The sequence below is a fragment of the Neovison vison genome, chromosome 10 (genome assembly GCF_020171115.1).
Source record: "Neovison vison isolate M4711 chromosome 10, ASM_NN_V1, whole genome shotgun sequence".
Taxonomy (NCBI): domain Eukaryota; kingdom Metazoa; phylum Chordata; class Mammalia; order Carnivora; family Mustelidae; genus Neogale; species Neogale vison.
In genome coordinates, this window is record NC_058100.1 from 6,575,798 (window position 1) to 6,603,643 (window position 27,846).

The 27,846-nt window shown below is 58.2% G+C and overlaps 2 protein-coding genes across 3 annotated transcripts in view; one reads left to right on the forward strand and one right to left on the reverse strand.

The window, feature by feature from the left end:
- LOC122918385 (carboxyl-terminal PDZ ligand of neuronal nitric oxide synthase protein-like) overlaps nucleotides 1–25,829 on the forward strand; it is a 262,893-nt gene extending 237,064 nt beyond the window's left edge. For both annotated transcript variants that reach the window (XM_044266749.1, XM_044266750.1), the window contains exons 9-12: nucleotides 6,528–6,693; nucleotides 7,864–8,016; nucleotides 21,346–21,637; nucleotides 22,411–25,829. In XM_044266749.1, the coding sequence (XP_044122684.1) occupies nucleotides 6,528–6,693; nucleotides 7,864–8,016; nucleotides 21,346–21,637; nucleotides 22,411–22,885 (1,086 nt within the window). In that variant the 3' untranslated portion in view covers nucleotides 22,886–25,829. The remainder of the gene's footprint in view (nucleotides 1–6,527; nucleotides 6,694–7,863; nucleotides 8,017–21,345; nucleotides 21,638–22,410) is intronic.
- Nucleotides 14,342–17,061, reverse strand: SPATA46 (spermatogenesis associated 46). Its single transcript, XM_044266751.1, has 3 exons — nucleotides 16,758–17,061; nucleotides 15,458–15,571; nucleotides 14,342–14,868 (listed from the first exon to the last, which is right to left on the reverse strand). The coding sequence occupies exons 1-3, from the start codon at nucleotides 16,858–16,860 to the stop codon at nucleotides 14,342–14,344; spliced, it is 744 nt and encodes a 247-aa protein (XP_044122686.1). The 5' UTR covers nucleotides 16,861–17,061.
- Nucleotides 25,830–27,846: the final 2,017 nt, after the last annotated feature.

The following is a 27,846-nucleotide window of genomic DNA, read 5'->3' on the forward strand; positions in this document are numbered from 1 at the left end:
TAGCGAGGGGAAAGGGGCAGGTTTAAAACCTAGGGAGCCAGAAGGGATCGCTCACGCTGTTGGATCATCGCTTATTGGGGAAGGGGGGTGGGGGGGATGCAGTCGAACTGGAAGGAAACGCTGGGGTTTCCCGTGTATCCCCTGCTCTGAGTTGGGCTTGGCTGGCTTGGCTGGACATTGTTGGGTAAGGACTTGAGCTCGCCAAGGAGCAGGATGCACCCAATTCCACCCTCCCCTTCCTGCCTCATTTCCTGGTGTTTGGGGTGGACAGGGGCGCTTCTGGAGTCAGGACAGGTGTGACTTTGTGCATCTGGTCTTAAAAGAGCTTAAAGTACAGCTTTGTGCAAAGACCACCCTGGCATCCTCCCCACCTTGTCCCCACAGGTCCCCCCCCCCCATCACACGGGTCCCCACCCTCCATCAACGCTCTGCTGCTTCCAGGTGGGACGTGACCCTGTCCTGGCCTTGGCATTTGCTATAACGGGATCCAGCTCATAGGACCGTAGCTGCCATATTTGAGCCTCAGGAGGACTGGCTTCGATCTCAGGAGGAAAGTGCTGTTTGAGCCCCAGAGGCTGGTCCGGCTGCTGCTTTCTTGAGGAGGGGGCAGCCGGTGTCTCTTGCTGCCTCTGGCAGTGATCCCTTCTGCTTGCTTTCCATGGAGGGCGTTATTGTCCCCATCTTCCTTGGGCCTCGCGCATCTGAGGTTCATCTTCGCTGTGGCCCATCAGGGAACAAGGAGGACAGGATCGCTCCTACCATTCATAGGCTAAATTCTGAGACCGAAGGACAGATCAGGACCTGGGGGAGTAGAGGAGGATGGCGAGGAGAAAGAGGACAGTGAAGCCTGCAGGACTGGGGGTTGGGGAGCGATCTAGGAAGGCAGCTCCATGTACTGGCCTCCTCGATCTGTGGGACTAGGCTGACCTATACGGTTTTCTGTGTTCTGGAATGGCAGGGAGCAGACTTCTCCGGAGAGCACTTATTGATCCCATCAATTCTCCTGCCTACTCTTCTCGAGACCCTTGGGTGGAGTGGTCGCCCAGACAGAGCTGTCCTTTCCCATATGTGCACCTTGAGAAGTTGCCGGCAACCTGCCCAGAGCCCGATCTGCTGTGACTTAGTTCTGAGAAGAGCTTCCAACACGGTCTCACACAGAACAGGCCTGGGGCCCAAGGCTCACCAGAAGCCTTTGCAGGTTGGAGAGCGTAGAATCAGTGGGGCATGGCTCTGAAATGATGTGAGCCTTTTCAAAAATTCCGACCATGGAACAAAAGGATGTGGAATGCTAACGCTCGGAGCGTTTGCAGGTGTTTCCAGAACAGCAAGAAAAAGGAAGGACTACCGTTAAGGGCCTCTCACGCGTGGGGGGAAATCACTGCTCTTTGTCAGGTAACAGAATTCATCTCGTCTCCTTAATGGCGATGTGGCAGTTCCGGGAGTCGCCTCCTCTCTGGGGCGCCAGGTGACAGGAGCACAAAGCCCATGTGCCCCAGCGCAGGGCCCTTCCATGACTCACATCATTCCCGTAAGTGTCCCCTTGAATACAAATCCATTCTCCAACCATAATTCTTTTCTCTTTTGGCATATCAATTGCCAAGTGATTATTATTTATCTAAGAAAGGGCTTGATGCATATTCATGATGGATATTATCAGAGCCATTTGAATTTGAAGTCACTGCTAAATACTGACGAGACACGGTGCGCAGGTCTGTAATCTACATGACAGGAAGATTGTCGTGGCCGTCTGTGCCAGCGTTCCGTCTGCAAAGCCACAAGACCTGGAATTTATCATGGCTTTGCCGCTGTTGGCATGAAACCCTAAGACAGGTGTTCTGGGACTGAATGGGGCCTCTGTCTCGGTGGGACAGCCCTGCCCTGTCTTGATGGTCTCTCTCCTGGAAGACAATGGGTCTCGGTGCTTGCGGTTCACTTGTGTTGTAGCCCTTCTCCATTCCAGCGTCTTCCACGGGCTGGGAGCCCTGAGCCTCCGACTCATAGTCTGTGGGTGGCAGCTGGTGGTACCCTCGTAGACACTCGGTTCAGGCAGAGACATGACTGAAGGCCAGCGTAGCAAGTCCATCCTGGGGAGGGGACAGGTAGGGTCTGGGACTCGCAGGATCTTTAGCTGGACAGGACCTCAAGGTCAGAGATCACTTCTTGAACACACGCCTCTCCCACTCTCTGGCCTCCCCGGGAGCAGGCTCTGGGCAGACTCACAGTTGGCGTCTTTCTCTGCTGCCTGGAAACGCAGCAGTGGTAGGGTGGAATCCGAGGCTTCTGGCTCCTGTGTCCCCCGGCACACTCAGCCCTAAACCTTTCTTCTCTTACGAGTTTCTCTGTATGTTCCTCCTTCTCTCATTCTCTTTGTAGCACTGTTCCAAGGGCTTCCTGTTCACGTTCATGTCTCTGGGTAACAACAATCATAGAGGAGACAGAGGTAGATTAATAGGTCTTCTTGACATCCTTTGTGCATTTAAAATAGATCTGCTCTGGCACACTTGGTTTCTCCGTATGGTGAGATTGATCTCAGTGTCCAGCACGAGGTCAGCTTTTAATCTTGTCTTGTCAAACTCTATTGCCACCGGACTGCAAGGTTTCTGCCGTCTTCATTCAACTGCCGGTAGTCCCAGAATTCCAGCGGGCAGTGCTATATCAGCTCAGCACTGCAGGGGGGAACACATCTTCCTTTCCTCTGGGAATATCCAAGTCCTTCTGGGTAGAGCTAAGGATACAGAGTATCTTGCAAACAGGTGCACTCTTGGGGTCCTTTCTTGCATTATTTATGCTCCCCCCCCTCCATTTACTGTCCTAGGCTATTCCCATTTGCTCTTATCCTGGGACCGGGCTTAGATCTCTCTCCTTTAAGGTGTTCTGATTTGGTCTAAGACCTTGAGATCTCTCCCAGCCTCTCTCTAAATTGGTTCAGAGCTGGTCTAGAGGAGCCTGCCCTGCCTTACAGGTATGGAGGAGATGGTGCTGCCCAGCCACTCAAACATTTCTAGCTCAGATTTCAGCATGTAAATGGTGAATACCCAAGCTCCCTTGACCACTTTCTCGACCCAGCATGAGGCTTGCCTGGCTGCCCTGGCTTCCTGTTTCGAGTTGGACCAGAAGTTCAAGGGTGTGAATGACCGTACAGACAAGCCTTGAACCAGAGCTGGGGCATAGCCGGCACCTGCATGGCCTTGCGCCGGGCCCATTGAGGTCCAGAACTGGTCTGGGCTCTGCGGCTGACCGGCAGGGGTGAAGGGGGCCGGATTCCTTCCCAGGGTGCCAGCTGTGGGCTCGGCCTGTGTGTGCACCGCTGCTGTTTAGAAATCCCTCCCCTACCTGCTGCTACTTGTGCTTATTCTGAAACCCGTGATGGGTTCCTTATGCTTCGCGATCGCGTGCGCTCTTGTTCGTTAGACAAACGGCGTTGAAAACACTCCCACACCCCACCTCCAGGCCCTAGACTTCGCTCTTGTCCCTGTGGCTTCTCCTCATCACCAGCACCCTGGGGGCCGCGCCTTGTGCATGCTGAGACAGCGCCGCCTGCCTCCGCTTGTGTGTCCAGTGGGGGGTGGGGGGGCAAATTGCTCTGGTTCTCTCCACGCCATTTCCATGTGCCTGCTACCTAACTTCAGCCTGGCCCTGCCCCCACTTCTCACGGAGGAGCTGGAGTCCAGGCAAGTAGGCTGGAGAGCGAGCGGGCGGCGGTCTGGTGTCGCCGGGTGGGCTGAGGGTGGGCGTCAGAGCCAGAGGGTGCAGGGCTGAGCCCCTCCTTCCCCACTCCGACCATGGCCTTCCCGCTGACCCCATCGGTGAGCGGAATAGTCCTTGCCCAAGACCCCTGTAGCCCTGGAAAGCAGAAGCGAACTCGTACCTTTTCAGAAATGAGTACGGCCTACTTTTTTGCAAAGGGTGTTTCATTTTTTGAAAGAACAGCTTGCCGGACACAAATCACGGTCCCGTCTGGCAGGGCAGGAGGGCGTGGTGTCTGCGCTTGTTTCAGGATTGAGGAAGGAGCCCACAGAGCCGGAGCAGGCGGCCCCAGACAAAGCTGAAAATAACGCTGCCTTATTTCGGAGCTTCCAAGGTCAGACCCACGTGGGCAAAACCCGGGGACGATCAGATCGTCTCCAGTTTAAAAGCAGCCCAGGCCGTTCTGTCTCCGCCTGGCCCGGCTGGGGTTCCCAGGGGCACGGAGAGCTGCTTGAGCCTCGTGCCTGCTCCCACCTTGGGCGGCCGCAGAAGCCAGGAGGCTCGTTTGCACTGGCTGTAGGCAGCAGCGTGTGCTTCCGCACTCCTGGGGTTGGAAAATCTGAAATGTCCTAGCTTTGCACTTGTGAAGCTAAAATTCTGATAGAATCTGCACAAGGAGCGCGCCGACCCGGGGACGTTTTCTCATGGCTCTTAGTGCCAGACGGAAACGTTCGACTCAAGGGCCGGCTTTTCTGTTTGGACGGCGCCCTGCCCTGGGGAACTTGAGCACCTGCGAACCAAGCTCCCCATATTCTCCCTCACCCCTGCCCACCCCGGCTTCTGCAGGAGGGGATTCCCTTTGTGTCCCCAGTCACTAGGGGACACAAAGTGACACTAGGTGTCACTAGGGGAATCTAGAGATTTTCTTCTCTGAGCCTTTGACGAGTGGCCCTGGTGCTGAAATCCTATGTCGTCTGAGCCTCTAGGCAGGCCCCTACAATGAGAGTCAGAGAAAGTGAGGTCCAGGCAGAAGGGAATGACCTTCCATGGCAGAGGGAGTCACCAGCGGTCTGGAACATTCCAGCTCCTGGTCTAGTGCTCTCAGCTGGCTTGTCTGTTGGGACGTCCATGTGCAAGGGGCAAGGCCCTGAGTCCGTGTTGTACACACGGGGAGGCCCCCTCCCATAGGTGCCGGTTAGCAGGAGACGGAATTCTGTGCTTTTTCTGCTTATGCGCATTGAAAAATTCTGTCCCAAATTTCTGCCCAATGCTTCTGTTTCATTCCAAAGAAATAGAAACCGGATAATGAACAACTCTGCCTGCTCACTAGATCCCTTTCAATGATAGTCTTGATTGGAATCAGTCACATTACCAGACAGAAGGTGAAGGCTGGCCCTTCCTGGGGCAGGGCGGGGCGGGGGAGGGGGGGAGGGCTTCCAGGAGCTTCCCACAGCAACTGTCCTGTTTCTCAGAACCAGGAAAATGCCGGGGGCAGGGATCTCAGGTGAAATATGTCCATGCCTCAGTTTCCAAAGAAGATAAAGTCTTAACAGCTGCCCACCATTTGATACCCAGATTAAAATGTTACTGTTGCTTCTTTCCCTCTTCTCATCACTCTCTAGATCTTTCCGTAGTTGATTCGGGGCAGCAAAGGAGGCTGATTTCTAAACCGAAATGTCGGTTGTGTCCGTAGCCTCACCTTGTGGAGGACAGACTCACTTTGCATTCCTTAGGCGTCCTCCCCGGGGGCGAGACAGGCCCAGCCTTAGGAACCGCTAATGGAAAGTGGCAACTAATCTCATTAGCGGCTCCCACTTAGAAGCAGAGGCAACTACAAGGTCAGGTCCTCCAATCTGCCAGGAGGGAAGCCGCTGCCGCCTCCAGCCGTGTGGTTCTCCAAGTGCCTGCGGCTGGAAGGCCTGTTGCCTTGTGACTCAGTTGCTTCAAGCCAGGCTCCTGACACAATCACCCCATCTCCCGCTGTGTTTTCTCTCTATACCTTGTTACGCACCGAGAACAGACCCCCGACCCAGGGCCCCGAGCAGGCTGGGTGCACCATTGCCAGCTGTTCCACTGTGAGAGGAGAGTGGATGGAGGTCCCCCCCTTCCCACAGGGTCCCCCTCTTCTGTGAACCACTGGTTTCACCCTTCTAGGTTCGCCGGAGGAGGCCCTCCTGTGAACCAGTCAGCAGACGTTTGACCACTAGCAGGTGTAAAGCACCTGGAAATGAAGAGGGATGGACAGTCAGGGAAAGAAAGTGGTCCCCCAGAAGCGAGAGCACAGAATTTATTGTGACCCGTGCACTAGGGAAGGGCACCTGTGGGGCTTCCTGCTTCTCATTCCATGTGGGCCCGAGGAAGAGGAGAGGAAAGGCCACTTCGGGGTTGCTGTGACTCTCTTCTTAGCTACTGGGCCTGTATATCCATTTCTGTTTTTCTCTTTTAAAAGACACTAGGAGAAGAAGTTCCCTCCCTCCACATGGCAGGAACGCCTTCGCCGTCGAGACACTCTCCTGGCAGGGCTGGGGGACAGGGGCTGGGACTCGGCTCGTGCGTACCTCTTGCTCTGGGTGCTGGGCCCTGAGGGGTCTGTGAGTGACCCACCGTGGCCGTCACTTGGGACATTCAGAGAGACCCCCGGTCCAGCAACCCAGCTTCTTAGAGCTGCTTCTCTGAATTCCAAGCCCAGGTCCCCACTCCACCCTGGAAGGGCTTCTTTGTGTTGAGTTGAACATGGCGGGTGTCTCTGGTCCCTGCGGAACCCTGGTGACTCCTGGGTGCATTCATGGCCCTCTCCTCTCTGTCCCGTCCTCTCCGTCTTCTCCGCCTCCCGTCTGCAGGTTCACTTGCTGAAGGACCAGCTGGCTGCCGAAGCGGCTGCGCGGCTGGAGGCACAGGCCCGCGTGCACCAGCTCCTGCTGCAGAACAAGGACCTGCTGCAGCACATCTCTCTGCTGGTCAAGCAGGTGCAGGAGCTGGAGCTGAAGCTCTCGGGACAGAATGCCAGTAAGTGGAGGCCCCACCCAGCCTCGCCTTCCTCCGCGGGGGCTCTGGAAAACGCCTTTTCTTCTCCCTGAAGCTCTTGGTGGCGTGTTCTTAGCCCCCTGCCCTGCCCTGGTGTTCTAGCGGAAGACAGAGGCAGCTCCATTTGTCCTGTCTGTACAGTTCATGGAACAGCGAAATAGCAGAGTCAGAGAGGAGCTTGGCTCCTTCTAGCCCAGGCTCGACCTTGAACGTCCCTGGGAGTCCCTGCCACATGTTCATCCAGGCTCCTCTCGAAAGGGGCTCAGACACTCCACGTCCTAATAAGGCAGTCTGCTTCTTTCTTCGTGGGCTTTTCCAGTGGAAACAGACTGAGCACCTGTCGGGTGTCGTGCTGCCGGGGGGCTCTGTTGGAGACCTCACACTGTACGTGAGCTTACCCTCCCCTGCGCTGTAGAGTTTACAACTCTAGCATCGAACATGCTGGTAGCAGGTGTCTGCTCTGCGCATAAGGCAGAAAAGAACTGGCCAGATAGCATGGCTGGTTCCGGGCAGAGGTTGCCTGGCGCCCGGCCTGAGGTGCCTCTGGGCTGGCCTGGGAGGTTCGAGAAGGCAGCACATTGCCAGGCCTCCCTCGTGCTGACCCGTGGCCTGGTATGTGCTGGTCACAGAGCCACTGGCCATCTTCCGTGCCAGAGGCTGTGATAGAATTTCACGGGCAGGATGTCGTCTAACCCCTAGAGTCGCAGATGTTACGCCCATTTTGTACATGAGAGAGTCTCAAACAGGTGAAGGGAGCTCAGGGTTCCAGAACCAGCAAGGGGTGGGGCCAAGATTCAAACCTGGGTCTGACGGCAAAACAAATGTGTCTTTTGTGAGACCAGTAATTCCTCAGCCTGTCCCTATAGCTTTTTTTTTTTTAAAAAAAAAGAATATTCCCAAGTCCAGCCCATCGAGGTCATGATCAGTAGGTCTGGGCAGGGCCGGGACTCTCGCTTTAAGGGGCACGAAGGTACAGAGTGGGAACAGCCCCTGCATTTCGCCGCTGGAAGCCTCTCTGGCTTCCGTCTCTCTTTACAGAGACCCTGCTCTGGCCCTCTCGGTTTGTACCCAGCTCATGCCCCACCCACCCACCCACCCCCACTCCCGGCCACCTTGCTAACCCGGGCTGCTGTGCTCTTGTCCCCCCTCCAGTGGGCTCCCAGGACAGCTTGCTGGAGATCACCTTCCGCTCCGGAGGTCTGCCGGTGCTCTGCGACCCCACCACCCCGCAGCCGGAGGACCTGCCCTCACCGCCCCCGGGCGCGGGCCTGGCCGAGCTGGCCCACCCGGCCGGCAGCCCCCTAGGTAGGCGTGACTGCCTGGTGAAGCTGGAGTGCTTCCGCTTCTTGCCGCCGCCTGCGGGCCCGCTGCTGGGGGGCCTGGAGCTCCTCAAGTTCCGCGAGTCGGGCATCGCCTCGGAGTACGAGTCCAACACGGACGAGAGCGAGGAGCGCGACTCGTGGTCCCAGGAGGAGCTGCCGCGTCTGCTCAACGTCCTGCAGAGGCAGGAGCTGGGCGACAGCCTGGACGAGGAGATCGCCGTGTAGGGCGGGCCGCGGCGTCGGGCTGGGCCGGGTGCAGGGCCGGAGGGGCGCGGGGCTGCGCTCACCGCCGAGGATGCCGGCGCGGCGGAGGGCGGTGAGTGCGGGGAGGACGAGCGACTTTGGCTCCAGCCAGGGACCCCAGAGAGCCTGTGGTTTCAGGAAAGAATTACGACTCTGCTTTGGAGGGTCCGATGGGGGAGAACTGGGACTCCCAGAGGCGAGCGGGCCCCTCTCTCCCACGTGTGACTTGGGAGGGGAGGGCAGGGCCTTCCAGAGCCAGTGGCTTCGGGAGAGGGTCCCTCGTGCCGATCGCCAGGCTGCCCGAGGACCTGCCACGAGCGAGCTGTTTCATCAGGCTCCTCCGCTCTGTCCCATCCGGGGTGGCCCGGGGAGCCCCCTCCCGCCCCATCTCCCGATCCCACGGCAAAGGGAAGCCATCAGGTGCCGGCTCAGGTCCTGTGTGTCTGGATATCCAGGATGTTACCAGTTGCCTAACCCTCCCCTGACCTTCTGGAAGGAATTCCTTCTCTAGGCCGTTGTGGAGATGACAGAGGTTGAATGCCCCGGTGGTAAGGGACGGGGTGGAGCTCTCAGCGCGATCGTGGAATTGGGATGTTTCACGTCGGGGAAGCTCTGGGATGACTTGAACCTGGACGTTTGCTCTAGCTGGATGTGAGGTGTTACTTCCGAGGGAGACTGGGAGTTGGACATCGTTCAGGCCCTTGCTGTGCAAGCCCTGGGGGAGGGCAGCCCCTTTGGGGCTCCAGATGATGTTGGTCCGATTCCTCAGTGTGGGAGCTCCCCCCTCCCCCCCTCCCGCCCCATCCTGCCTACAAGCTCAGCTCCTCCACATGGAGGCTGGGAAGCTGCCTCCTTCTCCCTTCCGTGTCTTGCCTCAGGGTCCATGTCGGCCAAGGCTTGTACAGCATCCTCCCCTCGGAGAAAGTCCCCGAGCCCCCGGCCTTACCTCTCAACCCGTTAGTGGTCAGCGTTTACTGCAGGAAAAAAACCAAACGCGAGCTGGTAGCTGAGACTGTTTCTTTCCACTCTTCAGAATCACTGCCACTTTGGTCAGGGACCACAGCCCTGTCCCCCCTTGACCCGTCTTTGACCATCCAGGCCTTGTCTAGAGAACGCCGTCTCGGCTGGCCGGCCAACCATGGCAGGGAGGCCACGCTCCCTTTGTGACAGTCCGGCCACGAGTGGCTGTTAGCAGATTTAAAGCTGCCTCGAGAGAGAGCCGAGCCAGTGCTAGGGTCTTGTGTGTGGGGAAGTAAGTCTTCGTCCCGGAGAATGAGCAACAGACCCAGACAGCAGTAATCTGTGAGGATTCGGTGTTAAGGATGGGGTTGCCCAAAACACAGAGTTTTTCAACCCCGACCTTGCTTTATAATTTATAGAAGTGAAAGCGTAGCCCTTTTTCTTAATTAGCTGGGTTTCTTCTACACTAGAAAGTCCAAAGGAAAGGAAATTCACATAGCTTTATGGTGGCCTTCCTGGGCACACCAGGGTATTGGCAGAAAGAGGATGGGGTGTGGACGGATGCGTGTGCGCACGTGTGTACAGATCGGCTTATATACCCGTGTGAGGGAAGGTGAGTACGTGTGTGTGGGTGTGTGAGAAGTGACCGGAGAGAAGAGAGTGTGAATCTTCAGGGCGTTTGGACGACAGCAGGGTTGTGTTGTTTTTCCTAACGGTTTATTTAGCTGGAGAAGGGTGGATCTGTTTATTTCGCTGTCTCTTCTAATTAGCCGTTGGACGGAATAGGTCCAGATACACAAGGAAGAAGCAGGAAGGTGAGAGCCCCAGACTGAAGGAGGTGTTGGGAATCCCGTGTGGCTGAGCCGGCTTCCCAGACCCTCCCCTGGGTGCGGCCTCTCCAGCGGTAGAATCTTCTGGAGGGTTCGGGAAGGTGGAAGGTCTGGCTTCTCGGGGCCGCTGCGTGTAAGCAGGAGCCCAGCGTGAAGCCACTGGATTTGTGAAATGTGGCAGGAGAGGGAGGGCTGTGGTGGGGAAGGGCGAGGGGTGGGTGGGGAGTAGTTTCGGAAGGGTTTAGAGAAGCTTGCAGAGGGAAAGAAGAAAGGGAATTTAGGAGAGAGTAAAGGATTTGAAGAGGCTGTTTGTACCGCTGACTCCGGACCCATCCTGGACCCTTGCCCTCGGAGGCTCTGCGGTGGTTTCCAGGGTTTCCAGCTGCCTCAGCCCCAGCCTCTCCCCAGAGGGGGCCTCCCCTGGAGATCTGGTTTGCATGTCCGCACCGTCCCCAGTGTGCCTGGGGTGTGGCGACGGGAGACAGGATGGATCTAGGGGCCTTGACGGGTCACCAGCCACCGGGCAGAACAGAGAACAGCGCAGACCTGATTTCCCAGCGACGTCACCCTCTCCTCCCTCCTTGCTTCTTGCTCCGCTCACTCAGCTGCTGCCTTCCTCCTTTTTCATCTTTCTGCTCTGCCCTGTAGACAGGACAAGTGGACACCGGGGGGCGCCTACCCTATTGGTGCCTGCCTCAGCCTCCCCCCCAGGGGCCGGCAGAGTCCTGGGCACCTGAGGCTCTCGCAGGTGCAGAGCCAGCAAAGAATTTCTCTGCACAGAACAGACTGTGTGTTGGGATGAAAACGATACTCCCATCCCCGCTTCTACCAACGCTCTCTGTGAAGCCCCTTCGTAGCTTCCCTTCTCCCCACGGCTCCTGTTCAGCACTTGTGTTCCTTTGATTTCCTCTTCGCCTGCCCGCCTCCTCTCACCCCACCAAGCCCGAGCCCTCTGCTTTCTGAAACTCTTGTGTCATTAACTCTGTCGGTTCAACTCTCTGGGACAAGATTCTGTTCATGTAAAGTGCACTTACTCCCTGGATGTCGTCACTAGTCTAGTGGCTTTTGCTAAATAAACCTTTCTTATTTCTAAAAGCTTTTCCATGGTCTTTTCTTGCTTCTTCTATCTGCTCCCTGACTTGCCCTCACTTCCACCCCACTTCCCAAGCCAGCGGCCATCAGCTCTGCGAGCCACTGTTCTGGGGGGGGGGGGTGGTCAGAAAACGGGGGAGGAAGGTGGTGGCTTCAGGCGCGATTTAGCTTAGACCAGCCTTGCTCAGCAGGCGGCTGTGCGGTGGTTTTTCCGGGACAGTGTGGCTTCCCCGGGGGGTCATTCGGCGGTGTCTGGAGACCGTTTGTTTGACCGAACTGGGGGAAGGATGCGTTTGATAATTAGTGGGTAGAAGCCAGGGACATTGCTAAACATCCTACACACACAGGAGGACCCCACCCCCTACCCCCCAAGAGAGAATCATCCGGCCCCAAATGTCAGTAGTCCCGAGGTTCAGAGGCTCCGGGCTCATGCCTGCTTCCAGACTCTCCCAAGCCCGGGTCTTTTCACGCTGCAGATGTCACTGGCGTATAAGCACATTTTGAGTGCTTGAAAAAGTACGACATCGTAGATATTTCCAGCTATAACGAAGATCATCTAGATCATAAAACCTCTTGGACTCCCTGACTAAATGTCTGAAGTACGCAGTAGGTAGGATTCCGAACGGCCCCGTTCCTGAAATGCCCATCCCGGGGTCAAAACGGGCTCGTCCCCACACCTGGCCTCAGGCATGGTGGTGCCCGTGTCGCTCGGCTCGGCAGAGGGGTGCTGGCTCGAGGGCACTTGGCCTTCCTGCCAGGAGGCGTCATGGAAGGCAGGAGGAAGACTAGCGAGGGAAGAGCATCAGAGATAGAAGCTGCAGGATTTCGAAACCCGACATCATGGAAACCAGATTACTTTGGCCAGGACGTTTAGCCGCCTGGAAGGCAGAGGCCCTGCTGGCCTGGTACTTTGTCAGGCGCGGCCAACTCTGCAGGAAGGCTGAGAGGATCCGATCAACCCTTTGCCCCTTTCTGAGTGAGGGAACTGAGCCTCATTTTTCTCATCTGTAAAATGGGGACAAAACAGACCACGTAAAGCAGTAATGACAAGTAAATGAGCAGGCATTTTCCGAGCATCGAGCAGAGTGCCTGGCAGGGGCTCAGGGCACCACGGAGCTTACCTGCTAGTTGATTGGGGTGGCGGGGGGTGTGCCCATGTGGTCTGTGCCTTTGTGGGCTGTGTGCATTTCCTGCGTGCTGAAACTTCCCTCGGAACTCTGCACTGAGAAAGTCCCTGGGGTTCCCAATGATGCTAGTAAATGTGTGAGAGGCAGAGAGCGTCTAACTTCACACGAAACTCCAGTCCCTGCCGGGCCGTGGGCACGTGCTGTGACCCCCCTGCTCAGACCCCGGCTGCAGGATGGCTTGCTGTCTTTAACGGGTTCCGTGCCTGGGACACATATACCCTGCAGGAGGGAGTGTGGGTTGGGCAGGCGGTGTGAGGCCAGACAAGAGCCGAGTCCTCCTGATTCCCTCACAGACTGAAGGAAGGCCACGAGGCCCCCATGTGAGCCCATCCTCCTGCTCCCTTCTCAAGGGCCCCACCAAGGGGACCCACGTGTGTGGGGATGCACAGAAGGGGAGGTCTTCAGGGGCGTAGGTGACTTTTGCATTTTGGGAAACAGGAAGTCAGAGTGGGGACCCCTCTGCTACCCTTCCCTGAGGAGTCCAGGGGATGACATCAGGGCTCCCCAGAAACACCACCCACCCTGGAGTGGGCAGGTTGGGGGGGTCTGGAGCCCACAGTACAAGTACCCTCTTGGACTCTGGCTGAGATGGTAGCAGGTGGGGAGAGAGCAAGTGGGGAAGGGTCTCGCCACGTGGGACGTGATGGGATTCGAGCCCAGCCTCTCACAAAAGAACCACGACCGGCATTTTAGCAGGACAGGGATAAGCAGAAACAGGCCTGCTGAAGCAGAAAGCAGAGGCCTCACTGTGGGGCCACTGGAAGGGCAAGGGGCAATCTTCCACCCCAACCTGTTGGCCAACCGGGGGCTGGGGGGAGGCCGAGGTAAAGGGAGGCTTGGTGTTGGGGGCCCCGGAAAAGGAGGTGCCCCACAGCGGTGAGCGCGCCCCCTTGGGGCATTAGGGAGCTGAAATGAGAGGTAAATAAGGCCTAAAAATAAGACCATTGAGCATTCAGCTCTCTTTTCTTTTTTAAAACCACGTAATGGGTAAGACAGATGTCCTCCCCACATCCCTGGTGTTCAGCCACGTTTCTGGGTCGGAGCTGGTAGTGAGGCCGCCTCGGAAATGGGGTGACCGCCGGGGCTGGCTGCTGCTGCGCTCCTCGGTGACGCGAAGCCGCGTTTTCACGCGTGTCCCTGCCTGCTTTGCCGTGACGCAGCTCAGCCGGGTGCGGACGCCCCCCGGGTCAGAAGCAAGTCTGTCGTGCTTCAGCAAAAGTGCCTCTTCCAAGTGCAGGATCGTGGGGCACGTGGTGTGTGGGTGGGTGGGGGGGGTGCCCGGCCCCATGTGCCTCTTTCCTGCCTTACACAGGGGGCCGTGTGGTCCTCCCTGTTCCTCCCCTCGGGAGGTCTAACAGCCGAGAAGCTCTCAGAGCGCACAGAGGTGCTGCGGCGGGGAGCCTCCCTGTGCCCGCAGTAAAGGGCGTTCACTCTCCTCCCCTCCGGCTGAGCTCTTCCGCAGGGGAACTGACCACAGGGGGACCCACCAGTAAGCCAGCGTCTTCGAGGGGCGATCTCATGCTTGCGCTGCCCCAGGATCGCCCAGAAGGTAGCTGAGAGCCCAACGGCCAGGCTCCCTCCCGCCCCCACCGAGTTTCTGATTCGGTGAATCTGAGATTTCATTTCTAGCAGATTCTTAGGGGATGCTGACGCTGCTGACGCTGCTGATCTGGGCACCTCACTTTGAAAAGTGTCCCTAGGGAGGCTCTTCTCCAACTTGAGGAGGAGAGGGGAAGGGAAGGCGGGAGGGCCCGTGAGGGGGACCTGCTGTTGCTCAGCAACCGTTCGCCAAAGGGGGTATGGGATGGGGACCAGGAAGGACCACAGGTGGATCCAGGTGACCCAGGACTTGACAAAAGGCTGTGACTAACTTGGGTTTATTGACATCTCTCTGGAGGCATGAACAGGCTTCCTCCCCGCTTTACCTGAGGCGCCCACTAACGGGACAGCTGCCACCCCCAGCCCCCAGCCCCCAGCCCCCAAACCCCCAACCAGGCTACTTAAAGGCCTGGCAGTTGCCCGAGGAGAGCCGGTCCCCGGGCCAGGCCTTCTGCTCCTTGCCCCAGAGGGTTTTGAGCTTGCGGTAGTACACCCTGCAGCTGAAGCCCTCCCTGAAGCCCCCCTTGATGTGGCTCTTGAGGGAGTGCAGAGTGGGGTACATGCGGCAGCAGGCCGCACACTTGTAGCCGCTCTGCTGGGCCGGGTGCCACCTGGAGGCCGTGAGAATGTCCTGGGACGTGATGCAGTCCGTGGAGTCCAGGCCATGCCTAGACTTCTTGCTGGCCTCTCGGGGGCAGGTGTTCTCTGGGGAGGAAGAGGACGAGCAGATGCTCTCAGCCAGGTCCTCGGGAAGGCAGCTGTCCCCTCTGCTCTCGTCCCGCTGCACCTCCAGGAAGCTGTAGGCCTCCAGGTGGCTCTCCTGGTCTGTGCAGACAAAGTAGCTGTAAGGGGAGAACCAGGGCCGGTAGATGGTGCAGTTCCGCCTCAGCTGCTCCCCGTTCTGGGGGTCCCTCAAAATGCAATCTGTGGAGGAAAGGGTCGGGTTTGAGCGCAAGGCCCCAGGGTGGCCAGGGGTGGAGGGGCCGGGAGAAGCAGAAAGGCAAGCGGTCAGGAGTCCGGTGTGGTCCAGGGGTCTCTCCCCCCACCCCCTCGACTGCAGTTCTGAGAGTAAGCAGGAGTCGGGGTGGCGAGAGCCGCCTAAGACCCTCCTTCCTCCGCTCCCACCAGTGGCAGTGGGGTGTCGGGGTAGAGACCACTTGCGTTCCCTAAGCCTCGGCCTTGGCCAGGTGCTTCTACCCCGGCAGACACATCGTCTCCCCTTCCTCTAAGGGCAGGCAGGTGGCTCAGTGGCTTCCCAGCGCCCCTTTCCCACACCCCCTGGCCACGGCCATTGTCCCAGCCTCCCTGTCTGTCTGCCCACAACAGCCCACCCCAGGCGGAAGCTGCTGTTTCACCCCCAGCTCTGGAGACAGGCCTGCGGGGGCCTGCAGGGGCCTGTGGAAGGGAGGACCAGGAAGGCGAGGACAGGGGTGGGAAGCACCCTTCCTATAGGGGAGCAGCCCTGCCCCTCCAGCTTCTCACGGGTGCCTGCCCAAGGCAGAGAAGGCCTCACCTGGAGAGAACCCCGGGTTCTGCACCCCGAGCCGGAACGCGCTGCTGTGGTACGGGGCTGGCAGGGCCTGAGCTGGGCTGGACACCTCGGAGGGTAATGCGGTCTTTGCAATGTCTGGGTTAGGGAAGAAACGCTCTGGTGAGCTGCGCGAGGCTGGGAGTCCTCTTCTTGGTGACCAACCCCCCAAGATGTACCTAGAGGCTCTACCTTGGGACTTGATGACATTGCAAAGCTGAAGATAAACAGCGCCCTTTTTGCACCCAGATAAGCAGAATTATTCTGGGTGGCATCCTGGGGAAATCCAAATGGGGCATTTTCATGGAGATCTGGGCAAGATTCTCTCCACAGGAGAGGTTTAGATACAGACCAGATGACCGCTTTCTGCCCTGCCCATCTTTCTCTTGACCTTCCTGCAGCTTGGTTTGTGTGTGTATTTGTGTGTGTGTGTGTGTGTGTGTCTCTGTCTGTCTGTCTGTGTTCCAGCCTCGGAGCTTCCTCCGGGATCCAGGGGAGGGAGTCTGGTCACGGATCACACAGCTATATTACATAAAGCTATGTGGTTTCTCCAACTGAAAGCATTTCCCGCCCACAGCCCAAGAGTGTTCAGGTGGACTCTGGCCGTGTGAATGGGCTGATGGCTGCTACCACTTGGTGAAGAGCCAGCCCGCCTCCACTCCCAGAGTGGAACCAGAGCTCAGTCGGGGAAGCCACTGTGTAAGGGTCCTCTGGACAGGCACATGGCTGTTGAGGAGAGCTGGCTGGCCTCCTCCAGACGTAACGGGCACACCTCTCCAGGAACCACCTGGAAGCCTTGTTACCCATGCAGGTTCCTATTCAGCAGGTCTGGGGGTGGCCTCCATTGCTAACAAGCTCCCAGGTGAGGCCCACAGGGAGGCCCGCAGACCACAGTGGGAACAGCGGGTCCTTAGTCCATCTCGATTCCCTGCTGTGCTCCTCAGGCACCCTGCCTCCTAGGTTCCTACTGATGCGGTGGGAAGCCTGTCTCTTCTCCGGCCTGTCCCAGCCAGGGCTTCAGCAAGTCCCTGCCCTACAGAGACCTGAGATTCTAGAAAGAAAGAAAAACTGGACAACAAATGTGTTCCCCCATCCTTCCCTTGCCAGAAATGAATAAACATCAGGAACTACTTACCATGAATGCAGCATTTTGAAAAATTATTTTCTCCCCATGTGTAATTTGACTTTCTCACTAAATCGTAGTCCTGTGACATGATCTGGTAGAGTACTCAAAAGCTTCCAAAAAAAACCACATTTTTGTGGCCCTAGTGGCACCAGAGTTTACCTGGCAAGCTGGTGGCGTGTGAGGACATAATGTCGGGAAAAGTGCTCAGGGCTGAGGAAGAGATTCGAGGTCCAGAAATGCTGAGGAGTGAGAAGTTCTCCATGTTCGGACTGCCGTCGGGTATGGAGATCACACATCTGCTCCCCGGAGGCTGGCTGGGTTGTCCAGACGATGAACATTCTCGGTGCAGTTGACATCACAAGAGGGTCCCATGATTCCACTCACTGGCCAGGCCATCCCTTTCAAAGACGGGTGGAGTCTCTTAAATTTTAGAAAGACATTTTGGGACTTGTCATCCCTCATCAGCCTGCCTCGACTGAGAATGCCCGGGGGGGAAGGAAGCCTGTGGCAGAGATGTGACCACGATGTAATCTGTTGATTCCCATCCTGTTGATCTTTGGTGTCTTTTTGTGTCCTTGCTCTCCCCGCCCCCCAACTCTGGGGACCTCTCTCCTCTCTGAATAAGCTTCTCGCTCAGCTTCTCCTTCATCTGCCTCACCTCTGCTATCTGGTGTTTTTGTTCTTTCTGCAACTGAGTTTGGAGTATAATTTTTACATTTTCTCTGGAAGTCGTTTGAAAGCGGCAAAAAATTGCAAAACAAAAACCAGTTGTTGTGCATTCTGTATCCGGGTTTTCCTATTGTTAACATTTTGCCCCGTTTGCTTTGTCAATCCCCCTCCCTGCGCCCCACACGTGGCTTGCTGAGCTATTCCAAGGTAAGTTACAAGCGTCATGGCCCTTTGTGCCTAAATACTTCCGTGCACTGCCTAATAGGGACCAGGTAACGTTTTAAACGGTGGTGCTGTTTTTAGCAAATGACTACAACACAAGCAGGCGGCTTACTCAACACCATTTTCTCCTGGTGAGCAGTTTGCCGAGGGACTGAACTCCAAGTGGCCAGGTTGCTTCTCCTTTCCGCTTCGCTTCTGTCCAACCCCAGCCTAGCCTGCTGCGGGCGGTGGAGTAAGGGTGAAAGGTGATCCTGCCATTTTGAAGATAAGCCCCGTTGTAGAGCGTCACAGCAGGTGCAGACTAGGTACAGAGAGTGCATTTGATCGAACTGTGCATCTGCTTGGGCTGCATGGAGAGACGTGGCCCGGTCGTGGCACACGTGCATGTGCGTGTGAGTTTCCGGGTGTGAGAGCCCAGAGTCGTCTTCCTGTTGGTGTCTGCCCGCAGGACTTCAGTGTTGCAGGACAGGGTGGAGGACCTCGCTGCCTCCCGCAGGGCCTGTCTTGTAGACTTAGAAGGCATTGGAATTTAGTGGACACCATGGACTTGGGCAGCTTTGAGGGAATTGGCTGTTTGATTTGGCCCTTGGGGTGCAGAGGAAGATCCTGGGGTCCGGGGAGCTGGTGTGCATGAGTTCTCACCCCGCTCTGTTAGCGACCTGTGCAGCATCAGGCAAACCTCCCTGCCACCGCGTCCTCTTATTTTACTCATTTAGACACTTGGAATGGTCTAAACCCGGGTGGTTTGTGTGCAGAAATGGGACAGGAGAGTAATGAGCGATGCACACAGGATCAGAAGATTTGGAATTTCATCCTGCAGGAGCGGGAGGGAGGTCATTGAATTCTTTCCACTGCCAGCTTGGGAACGTCAGACAGACTTCCTGTAAAGGGGGCTCGGAATACTGGGGAACACATGCAAAGCTGCCTCGGTGCCTGTTTGTAGAGTCTTTAAAAACCAGACACTTCCGGTCTAGGGATTGAAGAGTTCGTGGGAACCTGTTTGTCCAGGGTTTTCTCGCATGTTATACCCTCCTGGTATGTTGTTGCTGGTGGCCGGGAGCAGGAGGTGACAGTCCCAGAGTGGTCGGCCACTACATAAAATGTGTCTCTCTCTCGTTTGCTTCCCGCCTGCTTTCCGAGCCCCTTTCTCGGACAGGTAAGAGACCGTCTTTCTGATGGACGACGTACGTCACAGATGCTTGGCTCTGCTCGGACATGTGCATGTGGGGGTATTGTGGGGTGGGCCACCAGGTTGGGCAATCATCGTTTTTCTTTCCATCATCATTATGTTCTGAACCACCCCGCATCTAGTCCGGGGGGAGGGACAGAGTGTGGGGGTCGTTAGTGCCATCAGCAGGAAAGGTGCTCATGGCACACCCGAGGGTGTGGGAGCAAAGGAGGCCCCCGCCAGAGCCCCACATCCGAGAGCAGACCGCTTGTTCCCAGGCTGACCTCGGCAGAGGAGGTTATGAGTGGCTTTTGTAAACGGTAAAGCCTCGGGAACAGCTTCTCTACACCGTCTGCCCGTAATGTGGTCAGGTTTTAAGGATTCCTCTCAAAAGCCCATTCGATTAAGCCAAACTTATGAAATGGCCAACTCTTGTGCCAGGCCCTGTGCCGAGTGCTCCAGAAAGTTTAAAAAAAAAAAAAAAATCTCTGTGGATACAGCGTCTCCTCCAGGAACTCCCGACTTGGTTTTCAAGACGAGGTGCGTTGGCCAGAAAGACACAGGGAATTGCAAAGAGCCCATAGGACAGGTTTTCTTTAAAGTCCTGAAGAATTCAGCATAGACATTTGGGAAGGCAGCGAGCGAGAAGTATGGGAAATCTACAATGGGGCGTGATCCTGTTGTTACTTGTGCTTCTTAGGAAGTTTTTCAGGTAAGAGGAGCTCACAGTTCCCGAGTCACTTGGGGTTTGTTTGGGTCACTTGCACTCGCAGAAGTGAGCAGGTCTGCTCTGTACATTCACCCGACACCAGTAAGGAGACCAGCTCGGATCTATCAGAGCCAGGAAGTGGCAGGGGTGGGAGGGGGGTGTGCCTTCCCCAGCCAACCTCTTTTGGACACTTGCCCCGGTTTCACGGGGGCCCAAATACACTTGCTGGTTTGGAGGGAAATAGTTAAATGCTTTCATGGCCAAGGGCTTCCCTGCAAGTCCACAGATTTTACGATTAAAGAAAAGCTAGGATGCAGGGCACGATAGGGAAAGCATGCAGAAGTGGGTGATGCTGTGGCGAGATAGTGCTCTTCGTAGAGTCACAGGAGCTGATGACCCCATTGGGGGCTGGGCTGGAAGTCCTGCTGGTGTGGTGTGGCCACACCTGGAGCCCAGGCCGCCTCACCCGGTCAGCTCTGTGCCCCAGACCCCGGGGTGGTTCTACCCCAGTTCCCTAGCACAGGCCCTACTGTGGTGCCTTCCCTGTGCGCAGCAGACGCATAGACCTGGGGGTGGGACATCCGCTCTGCCCCCTGCAGCTTCCTGCTGCCGCCCAAAGACCTTTACAGGAGGGCTTCTCTAGCTCGGGTGCAGAAGGGGTATGTCTGCTGAAACCGCAGTAAAGGGAGATGCACCCCCGGGCCAGGGACTCAGCAGTGCAGGGCAGGGAGAGCTACTTGATGGCAAGTTCAACAGAAGCAACGGCACACCCCAACCTCACTTACTCTTGGGAAGGCTCCACCTGCGTAGGCACCTGGAGGTGGAGACCAAGAACAGAGTCTGTGCTCAAGTGTTACCTCTTCTTCCCCCAGATCGGCAGAGTATCTAGAGTAGGTGGTAGGGACAGAAACCTCACGTGTGCCTCCAAGGCCCCAAAGAATGGATCTGTCTTTGGAGGACGGAGCTTGACTTCCCGGTGGGGGAGGACACCCTGAAACAAGCGTGTGGACGGTGTGGCTTAAAGCCCCAAGCACCATTCATTCCCGTGACAACCCTTGGAGCTATGATCTTGACCTCTGTGCTTCTCCCATCTGCAGAATGGGTCTGGCAGTTCGAGAGATTTATTGAGCACCTTCTGTATACCCGACCAGGCTAGCTGTTAAGGATACGAAGGTGAATGAGACGTGGCCTTGTTCACAGCCTGGTGGGTCTACCTGCCGCCCTTGGAGTTAGTCCTTCAGACCGAAATTGGGGAGAGAAGGGCCGTCTGTGAGGCTGCTCGTCCGTGACATCAGGCCACGGGAAGTCCGTGGAGAGGGCGAGAACCGCAGAGTTCTCATTCAGCCCCTAAGTAGGATTCCTCCCGTGGCCCAGCTCGCTGGCTGGTCGTGAGGCTAGGTCAGGCGCCTCCTGCTCCCCTGGGTGTCAAGGCTTCGACGTGAGCCGGTCCGGAGCCCCCACCCGGCATCTCTCGGCACGCAGCCGCCCGTGCTCCCACGTTCCTCTTCAGGAGACAGGGAGCCTGGTTTCCCACAGAGAAAATGTGCCCCACGGGTGGCCTTCAGCGGGAAGCTTCCCACGCGAGCCTCCACCAGCTTCGGCCCCTGTGCCGGCGTCCGCTCAGCTGTGTTCACAGTGACAGAAAATACCATAGTTCATTTCCTCTTCAGAGGGCTCGGTGGCCCCAAGGTCAGGGGTCAAGCCAGGAGTCAAGGAGGCAGGTGTCAAGGGATAAATTGGGGGGAAGTGGTAGGTTTAAGGCTGGAGCTCGTCACCAGTGGACCGGGCGGGGTGGAGCTGGAAGGGCTCGTCCCACATCCCATCTGGAAAACCCACACAGAGGGGTTGAGAGCGTCTCTGCGGGTTCTCCCCCAAGTGTTTCCAGAGCCCGGGGCAGTGACAGCTGTGGGTGCGGTGTGCGGGCAAGGGGCCGAGCGCCCGTCCCCGCTCACCCCAGCCCTCTTCCCCTCTGTTTGCAGTGGACCACGGCATGTTCGAGAACGTGAACGCCGCCCACGCCCCGAAGCTGCAGCCCAGCTGCTCCTTCCCCCACCTGTCCCGGCTGGCGGCCCCCAGCTCGGCCGCCCCGGGGTCGGGGGTCTGGGTGGGCAGCAGTCAGCACCTCAAGAACCTGGGCAGAGCCGTGGGGGCCAAAGTCAACGACTTCCTGCGGAGAAAGGAGCCCTCGAGTCTGGACGGTGCAGGCGCCATGGAGATTAATAGGACTGCAGGGGCCCGGCTGGCCGGCGGGGTTCCGGGCGAGGAGGCCAGGTGAGTGCGGGTTGGGGTGGGGTGGGGGGGCCAGCAGCGCTCTGGACTGCCCCGGGGCCTCCAGAGAGCAGCTCTGAGCCAGACACATGAGCTCGCCCTGCAGAGGACAGAGCTGGGCTTGTCCCTGGTTGTTGGCTACCCTGGGGTCACTGTGGCTGAAGTTTAGCAAGCACCTGTCAGGCGTGCGCAAGCGCCGGGCCCCACGCTCCCCGAACCCCTGAAGCGGCCCAGATGGTTTCCGTCCCGCACAGAACCAGGTTCAGAGGGGTGAGGTTACGGAGTCAGTAGCGGCACAGCTGGATTCGAGCCCCAGCATTGCCCGAGGCTCCCGGGGTGGACGCTAACACCCAGCCGCAGCTTCGAGCCGCTGCTCTACCGCTGGTAGGGGAGGACCGTGGGTGTCCCTGAGACCCACGGGGGCAGGGGAGGGAGAAGCCTGCTGGGGCCACCAGGTCCCTTCCAGGCCTTGTTTTCCACACCTGCTATGCTCCTCGGCAGACAGCGTCCCCCGTAGGGCTCATGGCAAAGCTCTGATGTGACGCAGCTCGCCGGTGGTCCCAACGGCAACACGTAGCTGCTGTCAGCGCAGAGCAGAGGGCGGAGGGGAGGGCAGGGGGTCACCAGGGAAAAGCCAGCGGTGCTCCAACTGCCACAACCCACAGAGCAAACCGAGCAGGGGTGCGCTTGCTGGGTGGGCGAGCCATCGTGCGGTGGGAGCTGGGGTCTCACCATCCTCAGAGCGCTCGGGTCTGTTGTCATTGACCCCCCCCCAGGTCGGCCCTGCCAGATGCATTCCCTCGGCTGGATCCCCCGCCTCCCATCACCAGGAAGCGAACCCCCCGGGCCCTGAAGACGACGCAGGACATGCTGATTTCGTCACAGCCCGTCCTGAGCAGCCTGGAGTACGGGACAGAGCTGTCTCCTGGGCAGCCCCAGGACCCCCTTCCCACTGCGCCACCCGAAGCCCCCCTGGAAATGGTGGACAAGGGCGAGGCTCTGCCCAATGGAGAGGTTTCCCTGTCCGTGCCTGACCTGATTCACCAGGACGGCCAAGACGAACCCAAGCCGAAGACGACTGAGTGCCGAAGGGCCTCCTCCCCGGGCCTCCTGGAGAGGAACGGCCTCAAACTCGGCCTGAGCCCCCCCGACCTGGCCGAGCCGCTGGAGGACGGCAGCTCCCCTCCTCGGGCACGGACCTCCAGCCTTGACAATGAGGGCCCGCACCCAGACCTGCTCTCCTTTGAGTAGGGCCTCTTCTTCCTGCCAAGCACCCCCTTCCCCTTTGCCATCTCCTTCCCTGGTCCCCCTAGCCCCCGACCCCGGCTCTGTGTGCCCCTTGCTTCCTGGTGCAGAGATCAGCAGAGAGCTGGTCCCCCCGCGTGGGCTGTGCAGCGCCAAGAGTCGCTCAGTTGTCCTTGTCAAAGGCTCATTTTCTGTAAACCTGAGGACCGGTCCTCTGGGTGCCGGCCACAGCCCCGGGGTGTTGGAGCACCTCTACTCCCCCGCCGCCCTGACTTCCCACTGTGCCCCTGCCCCTCTCCTTCCATAGTCTGGTTCCCCTCTCCTGCCTCGGCTGAGGGAATCTGGCTGGGTGGGGAATGAAGGGTTTGGCTGAGGATGGGCCCAGCCTGGAAAGCGGCCTTACCCTGAGTGCCGCCCAGCCTCCGTTCCGCCCGGTCCTGAGACCACGGAGGCCCCAGGTGGTTGCCTCGCGTCTGGCCTTTGGGTGCGGGCCAGAGGAGACACCAGGCCTGAGACCCGGAGGCAGCCTGGTCGCCGGCGGGTCTCGGGGTGTTTCCCATCTGATCAGTTGGGGAACACACCAAGTCCGCCGGGGTGGGGCCCAGAGCCAGGCACTGAGGCGGCCCTGGGGGAAAGGGGTGCGACCTGGCACATGTGGGCTCCAGGTGCAGAAGGGGAGGCCGGAGCACCTTGCTGCACGGGGACAGGGCTAGGCGGGCCCTGCAGAGGCAGCAGATGGGCCACCATCCTGCTTTGGGGGAGGGCCCGGGAACGTGGGGTCCAGGCAGCTGGCCCCAACAGAACCTGGGGCCGAAGTCGTGGAGAAGACAGGATGAGGCCAGGGCAGCGGCTGGGGGCTCAGAGCAGTTTTCAGGGACCACCCCATGGCCTGAAATGAGGCAGAGGTAGGGTCCGGGTATGGTAAGTGTCCGAGCTGGGGTGACGAACAGGAGACTGCGATGTGGCAGGAGCCCTGGGACAGGCTCCCTCTCACCAGGCAGGAGGTGTTTGCGCTCGTGTTCAGATGGCCTGTGACTCCCGTCTCCCTCAAGCAGCCTCTGCCCTGCCTTCCCCTGGCCCAGATGCCACATGGTCCTCTCTGCATCCCGGCCTTCGGGATCTATGTCCGGTTCATCCAGCACTACCCGGTGCCTGGCCTTCTGGGTTAACCCACTTTTATGTTCCTCTCTCCCACCAGGGACCCTGTCATGCTGTCTTCCTGTGGCCAGGAAACGCTGTCGGGGGGAGAGCCCAACCCTGGGGGCCTTTGCAGCAAGAAGAGAACCTCCCTTTTGTTGAACAGGGTGGCTGGCTGCCCGGAGAAGCCTGGCGTGGCCCATCCAGCCGTGGCAGCCGGTGGGCAGTCTTCCTCCTGGGCCTCCTGCTGCCGCCCCTTTTCTGTCCATTGTTCGGCTCCCCCTGCTCCCCAGCACTGCTCATGTCCCATCACCCAGTTCCCGCTCCCCGCCCTCCCCACCTCTGCGTGTGACATCCAAGCAAACTCCTCTGGACCCAGGATCCGGGAGCCTGGTGGGAGGTGGCTCAGCAGGGTGCCGGCGGCCCTTCTGGTGTTCTTGCTTCTGGAGCCTCCTGCCCCCTCTCGCACCCCGTCTTCCGTTGCCCCAGAAAGCCGGGCTGCACCGTGTGCTCCTGGCAAAGCCTCAGCTCCCTTTCCCACGAGGGGCCCTGCAGGCCGGGTGCCGGGGCAGGGCAGGTACTGAAGGTCTAGATCCTGCCACCTTCCTCCAAGAACATCATGACAATATGATCTCTGACCCCGAGACTCAGAAGTTCTCGGGACGAGCGTTTGGAAGCCTGTGAGTTCTCCCAGAACAGCTTGGGGTTTTGCAGACAACACAGAGCTGGGGACCGGGGTGGCAGGGTGGCGGGGGCAGAGAACCTAACGGCCTGTGCTGGGAGCTTCCATGCCAGAAGATCTGTTTGCTTTTCTGGTGGGAAACTCAGCAGAGCCTTGGCCCCTGGGGCTTCTGCCCCAGAGATCAGGGTGGCCCCCGCCAAGTGACGGGGCGGCCCGACGTGCGGAGAGCTGGAGGGCCTGGGCTGGCTTAAGCATGCGCTCTCCATGCCACACCCAGCCCCTGCTGAGGTCCGGGACCTCAGACTCAGGGTAGCCCAGGGATCCCGGGTCGTCCCAGGACCATTGCCAGCCCAACGCTGGAGTTCCTCAGACTCCTGTCTGGTGCCCAACGAGGGCTGGCGGGCCCCTGCTCCCATCGTGGGCGTCTCCATGATCTCCACCCAGGCCATCGACCTCCCACCGGGGGTGGGGAGGTGGCGAAGCTGCCTTGTGGAGGGGGGGAGGGCTCAAGCCTGAAGTCCCAGCCTAGATGCCTGGTGTTGGGGCTGAATGCTGCCCCCAGGCGGCGGCAGTGACAACTTCCAGTCCTCCTGGGGGCCTGGGCCCTGAGCGGCTTCCTGTGTCTGTCTCAACAGCCTGACCTCACTGTGGTCACAGTGTCCCCCCCACGCCCCGCCAAACACACCCTCACAGTGAGTCCAGCTTCTCGCTATGGGCCACTTGGGTGGCCTGGTCGACGCAAGGGCAGGATAATGAGAAACGACCTATCTTCTGAGCCTGCATAAGGGAGTTGGGGGCACAGTCTCTTCCCTCCCTGGTACCCACCCCCAGCCCCACTGTACCCCTAGTCGGCACCTAGCCTTCCCCTGATAAATCACAGGTGAGCTTCCAGAACCTGGCAGGAGAGTGGCGCTCTCCCCTGCACAGAGAGAGTGATGTCTGTGTGACGTACGTGGACGGTATGAAGACAAATGGGCATAGCTAGGCCCATCGGCTTTGAAAGAACAAAGAGCTTGGCCCCACTGTGGGAGAGGAACTTTACAGATCTGAGTATTTTCTAGAGATTTTATATTTATATTTTTAGTAGTGTTCTGGTAGAAGGAAAGTACAGAATAAAACGATCTGGTTTGGTTTCGTCCGTTGGCTTTGGTTTCTCCGGACTGAGGGGAAGTGGTCGGTTTTCTCAAGGCTGGCTTGTTGGTGGGCGAGCACTGGCCTTTTGGGTTAGGAGCCCCGGCTGCTGAGACAGAGGTCGAACCCTGAGGCTGGTGGGCACTTCTGCTGACCTCCCACCAGAGGCCTCGGGGGAAGTGATCTCAGGTTTCCCCCTCCATGAGTCCCCCTAACTGGCTGGCCACTTAGCATCCCTCTTCCAACCTGACCATCATGTGGCTATTGGAGGGGCGACATGACGGAGGCAATTGGACCCCTGCATTGTCCTCTAGGCCGTGACTTACCTGGGGCACAGCCCTCTTCCCCGGAGGAGGGGACAGGGCTGTGCCTGTGCACACGGATCTCCTTCAGAGGGACCAGAGCTGCTGGCTGAGGTACCTCCCCACCCTGGAGCAACCTTGACGCTCGATTACTGGCCGGAGTCTTGCTGCTCCGAGGCCAGTGTCGGGTCCTGGGACCTGGAGGCCTTACACAGCCGAGAGATGGCCGGGCCTCTAACCACCTGAAAAGGCAGGAAATGGAGAATGGATGGGATTGGGGCAGGAAAAGGGGCCTTTCTTCTGTTCACAGTAGCCATACACCTTTTTAAAGGGAGCCCGGCTCTGTCCTTCGCTCGGGTGAGAAGGGTGGACTCTACAGCTCAGCGCGTGGGGTCCCAGGCTCCACATCCGAAACGCTTTGGGCAGGAGGCCCCCAGCCTTTTCTGCATTGAGTTCCACGCAGTGTCTCAGAGGATGAAGAAGACAATGGTCCCGAAGGCTCCACCCAGCGGGGCATGGCGCATTGTTCTGGAAAGGAGGCAGAAGCACAGACACCAACCCCACACATTCCCCGCACGGGGCGGGGGGTGGGGGGAGCATTGAAATCACAATAGCAACCTTTCTCTAGGTCCAAGCGCTAGCAACTATTCCTCAGGTAACTTCTCTGACTGACGGCTCCCCCGGATGGGCTTCTGCGGGCATTCAGGTGTGAAATACAACTTTCCCATGCCTTTCTTTTCCACTGTGATGCAAAGTAGGTATTTGGGGCGCGAAGATCAAATAGGGGAAATTATAGCAAAACGGTTTTTTGCAAGTGTAGAAACGGCTGTGCCTGTCACTTCATGCGGTGCTCCAGGCTGAGTTGATGGTCTAGAAAGCTGGGTGCAAAGATGGATTTGTTCATAAGACGTATCCGAGCCCCTCCAGGAGCCCAGTGCTGTCTGGTGCGCAGCGGTAACCTAGTGGGAAAGGGCTACCTCATTCTCTCCATTTCAGGAAGGGGTGAGGACACGGCAGAACCCGCCCTCCTGCGACAGACAGGCTATGTTAGCAGGGTACCAAAACGCGGCAGAAGCATCGAAGGGGGGCAGTGAATTTCAGCTGGTCGTGTCCTTCCCTCTGAGCTCAACCTTCCAGTAACTGCTGAAGAAAACCGACAAAGCAGAGGTCATCAAGAAACCCACTTCATTCCTGAGGGCCGTGCACAGGCTGCTGGGAGCCCAGCTGGTATTTGGAATTAACGGAACCCGAGAATCCGGGACGGCTCCCCAGACGCCGCTCCCAGCTCTGAGATTGCCTCCTGGTTCAGTTTGCTCTCAGGCTTTGGAATTCCTTTCAGGTCGGCGAATCCTGGGAGTGTTCTAGAATGCTGTGGTTGGACTCCGTGTCCTGTCCAGCTGGCGGCCGCAGATGACTGGGCAATGGTTTATCTTTGAGATTCGGTCCCCCGTGGTCCCCTGGGCTTCACTCTGCCAGCAGCATGTGGGGTGCCTTCACGCAGAGCCCCCACTGGGCTCCCCTGGGAGCGGGAACAAGTAATTAAGTCTGCACAAAGAAATTCAGCCCCGGGAGATGACCTCCCCCCCCCCCAGACAGTGTCCTACGTGCAGATGGCCTTTCACATTTCCATCTCTCCCACGGTAATGCACTCGGGAAACTTTAATTTAGGTTGTTCAGGGAAAGCATCTCTGAGTGCTTTGCCCCTCCACCGTGCC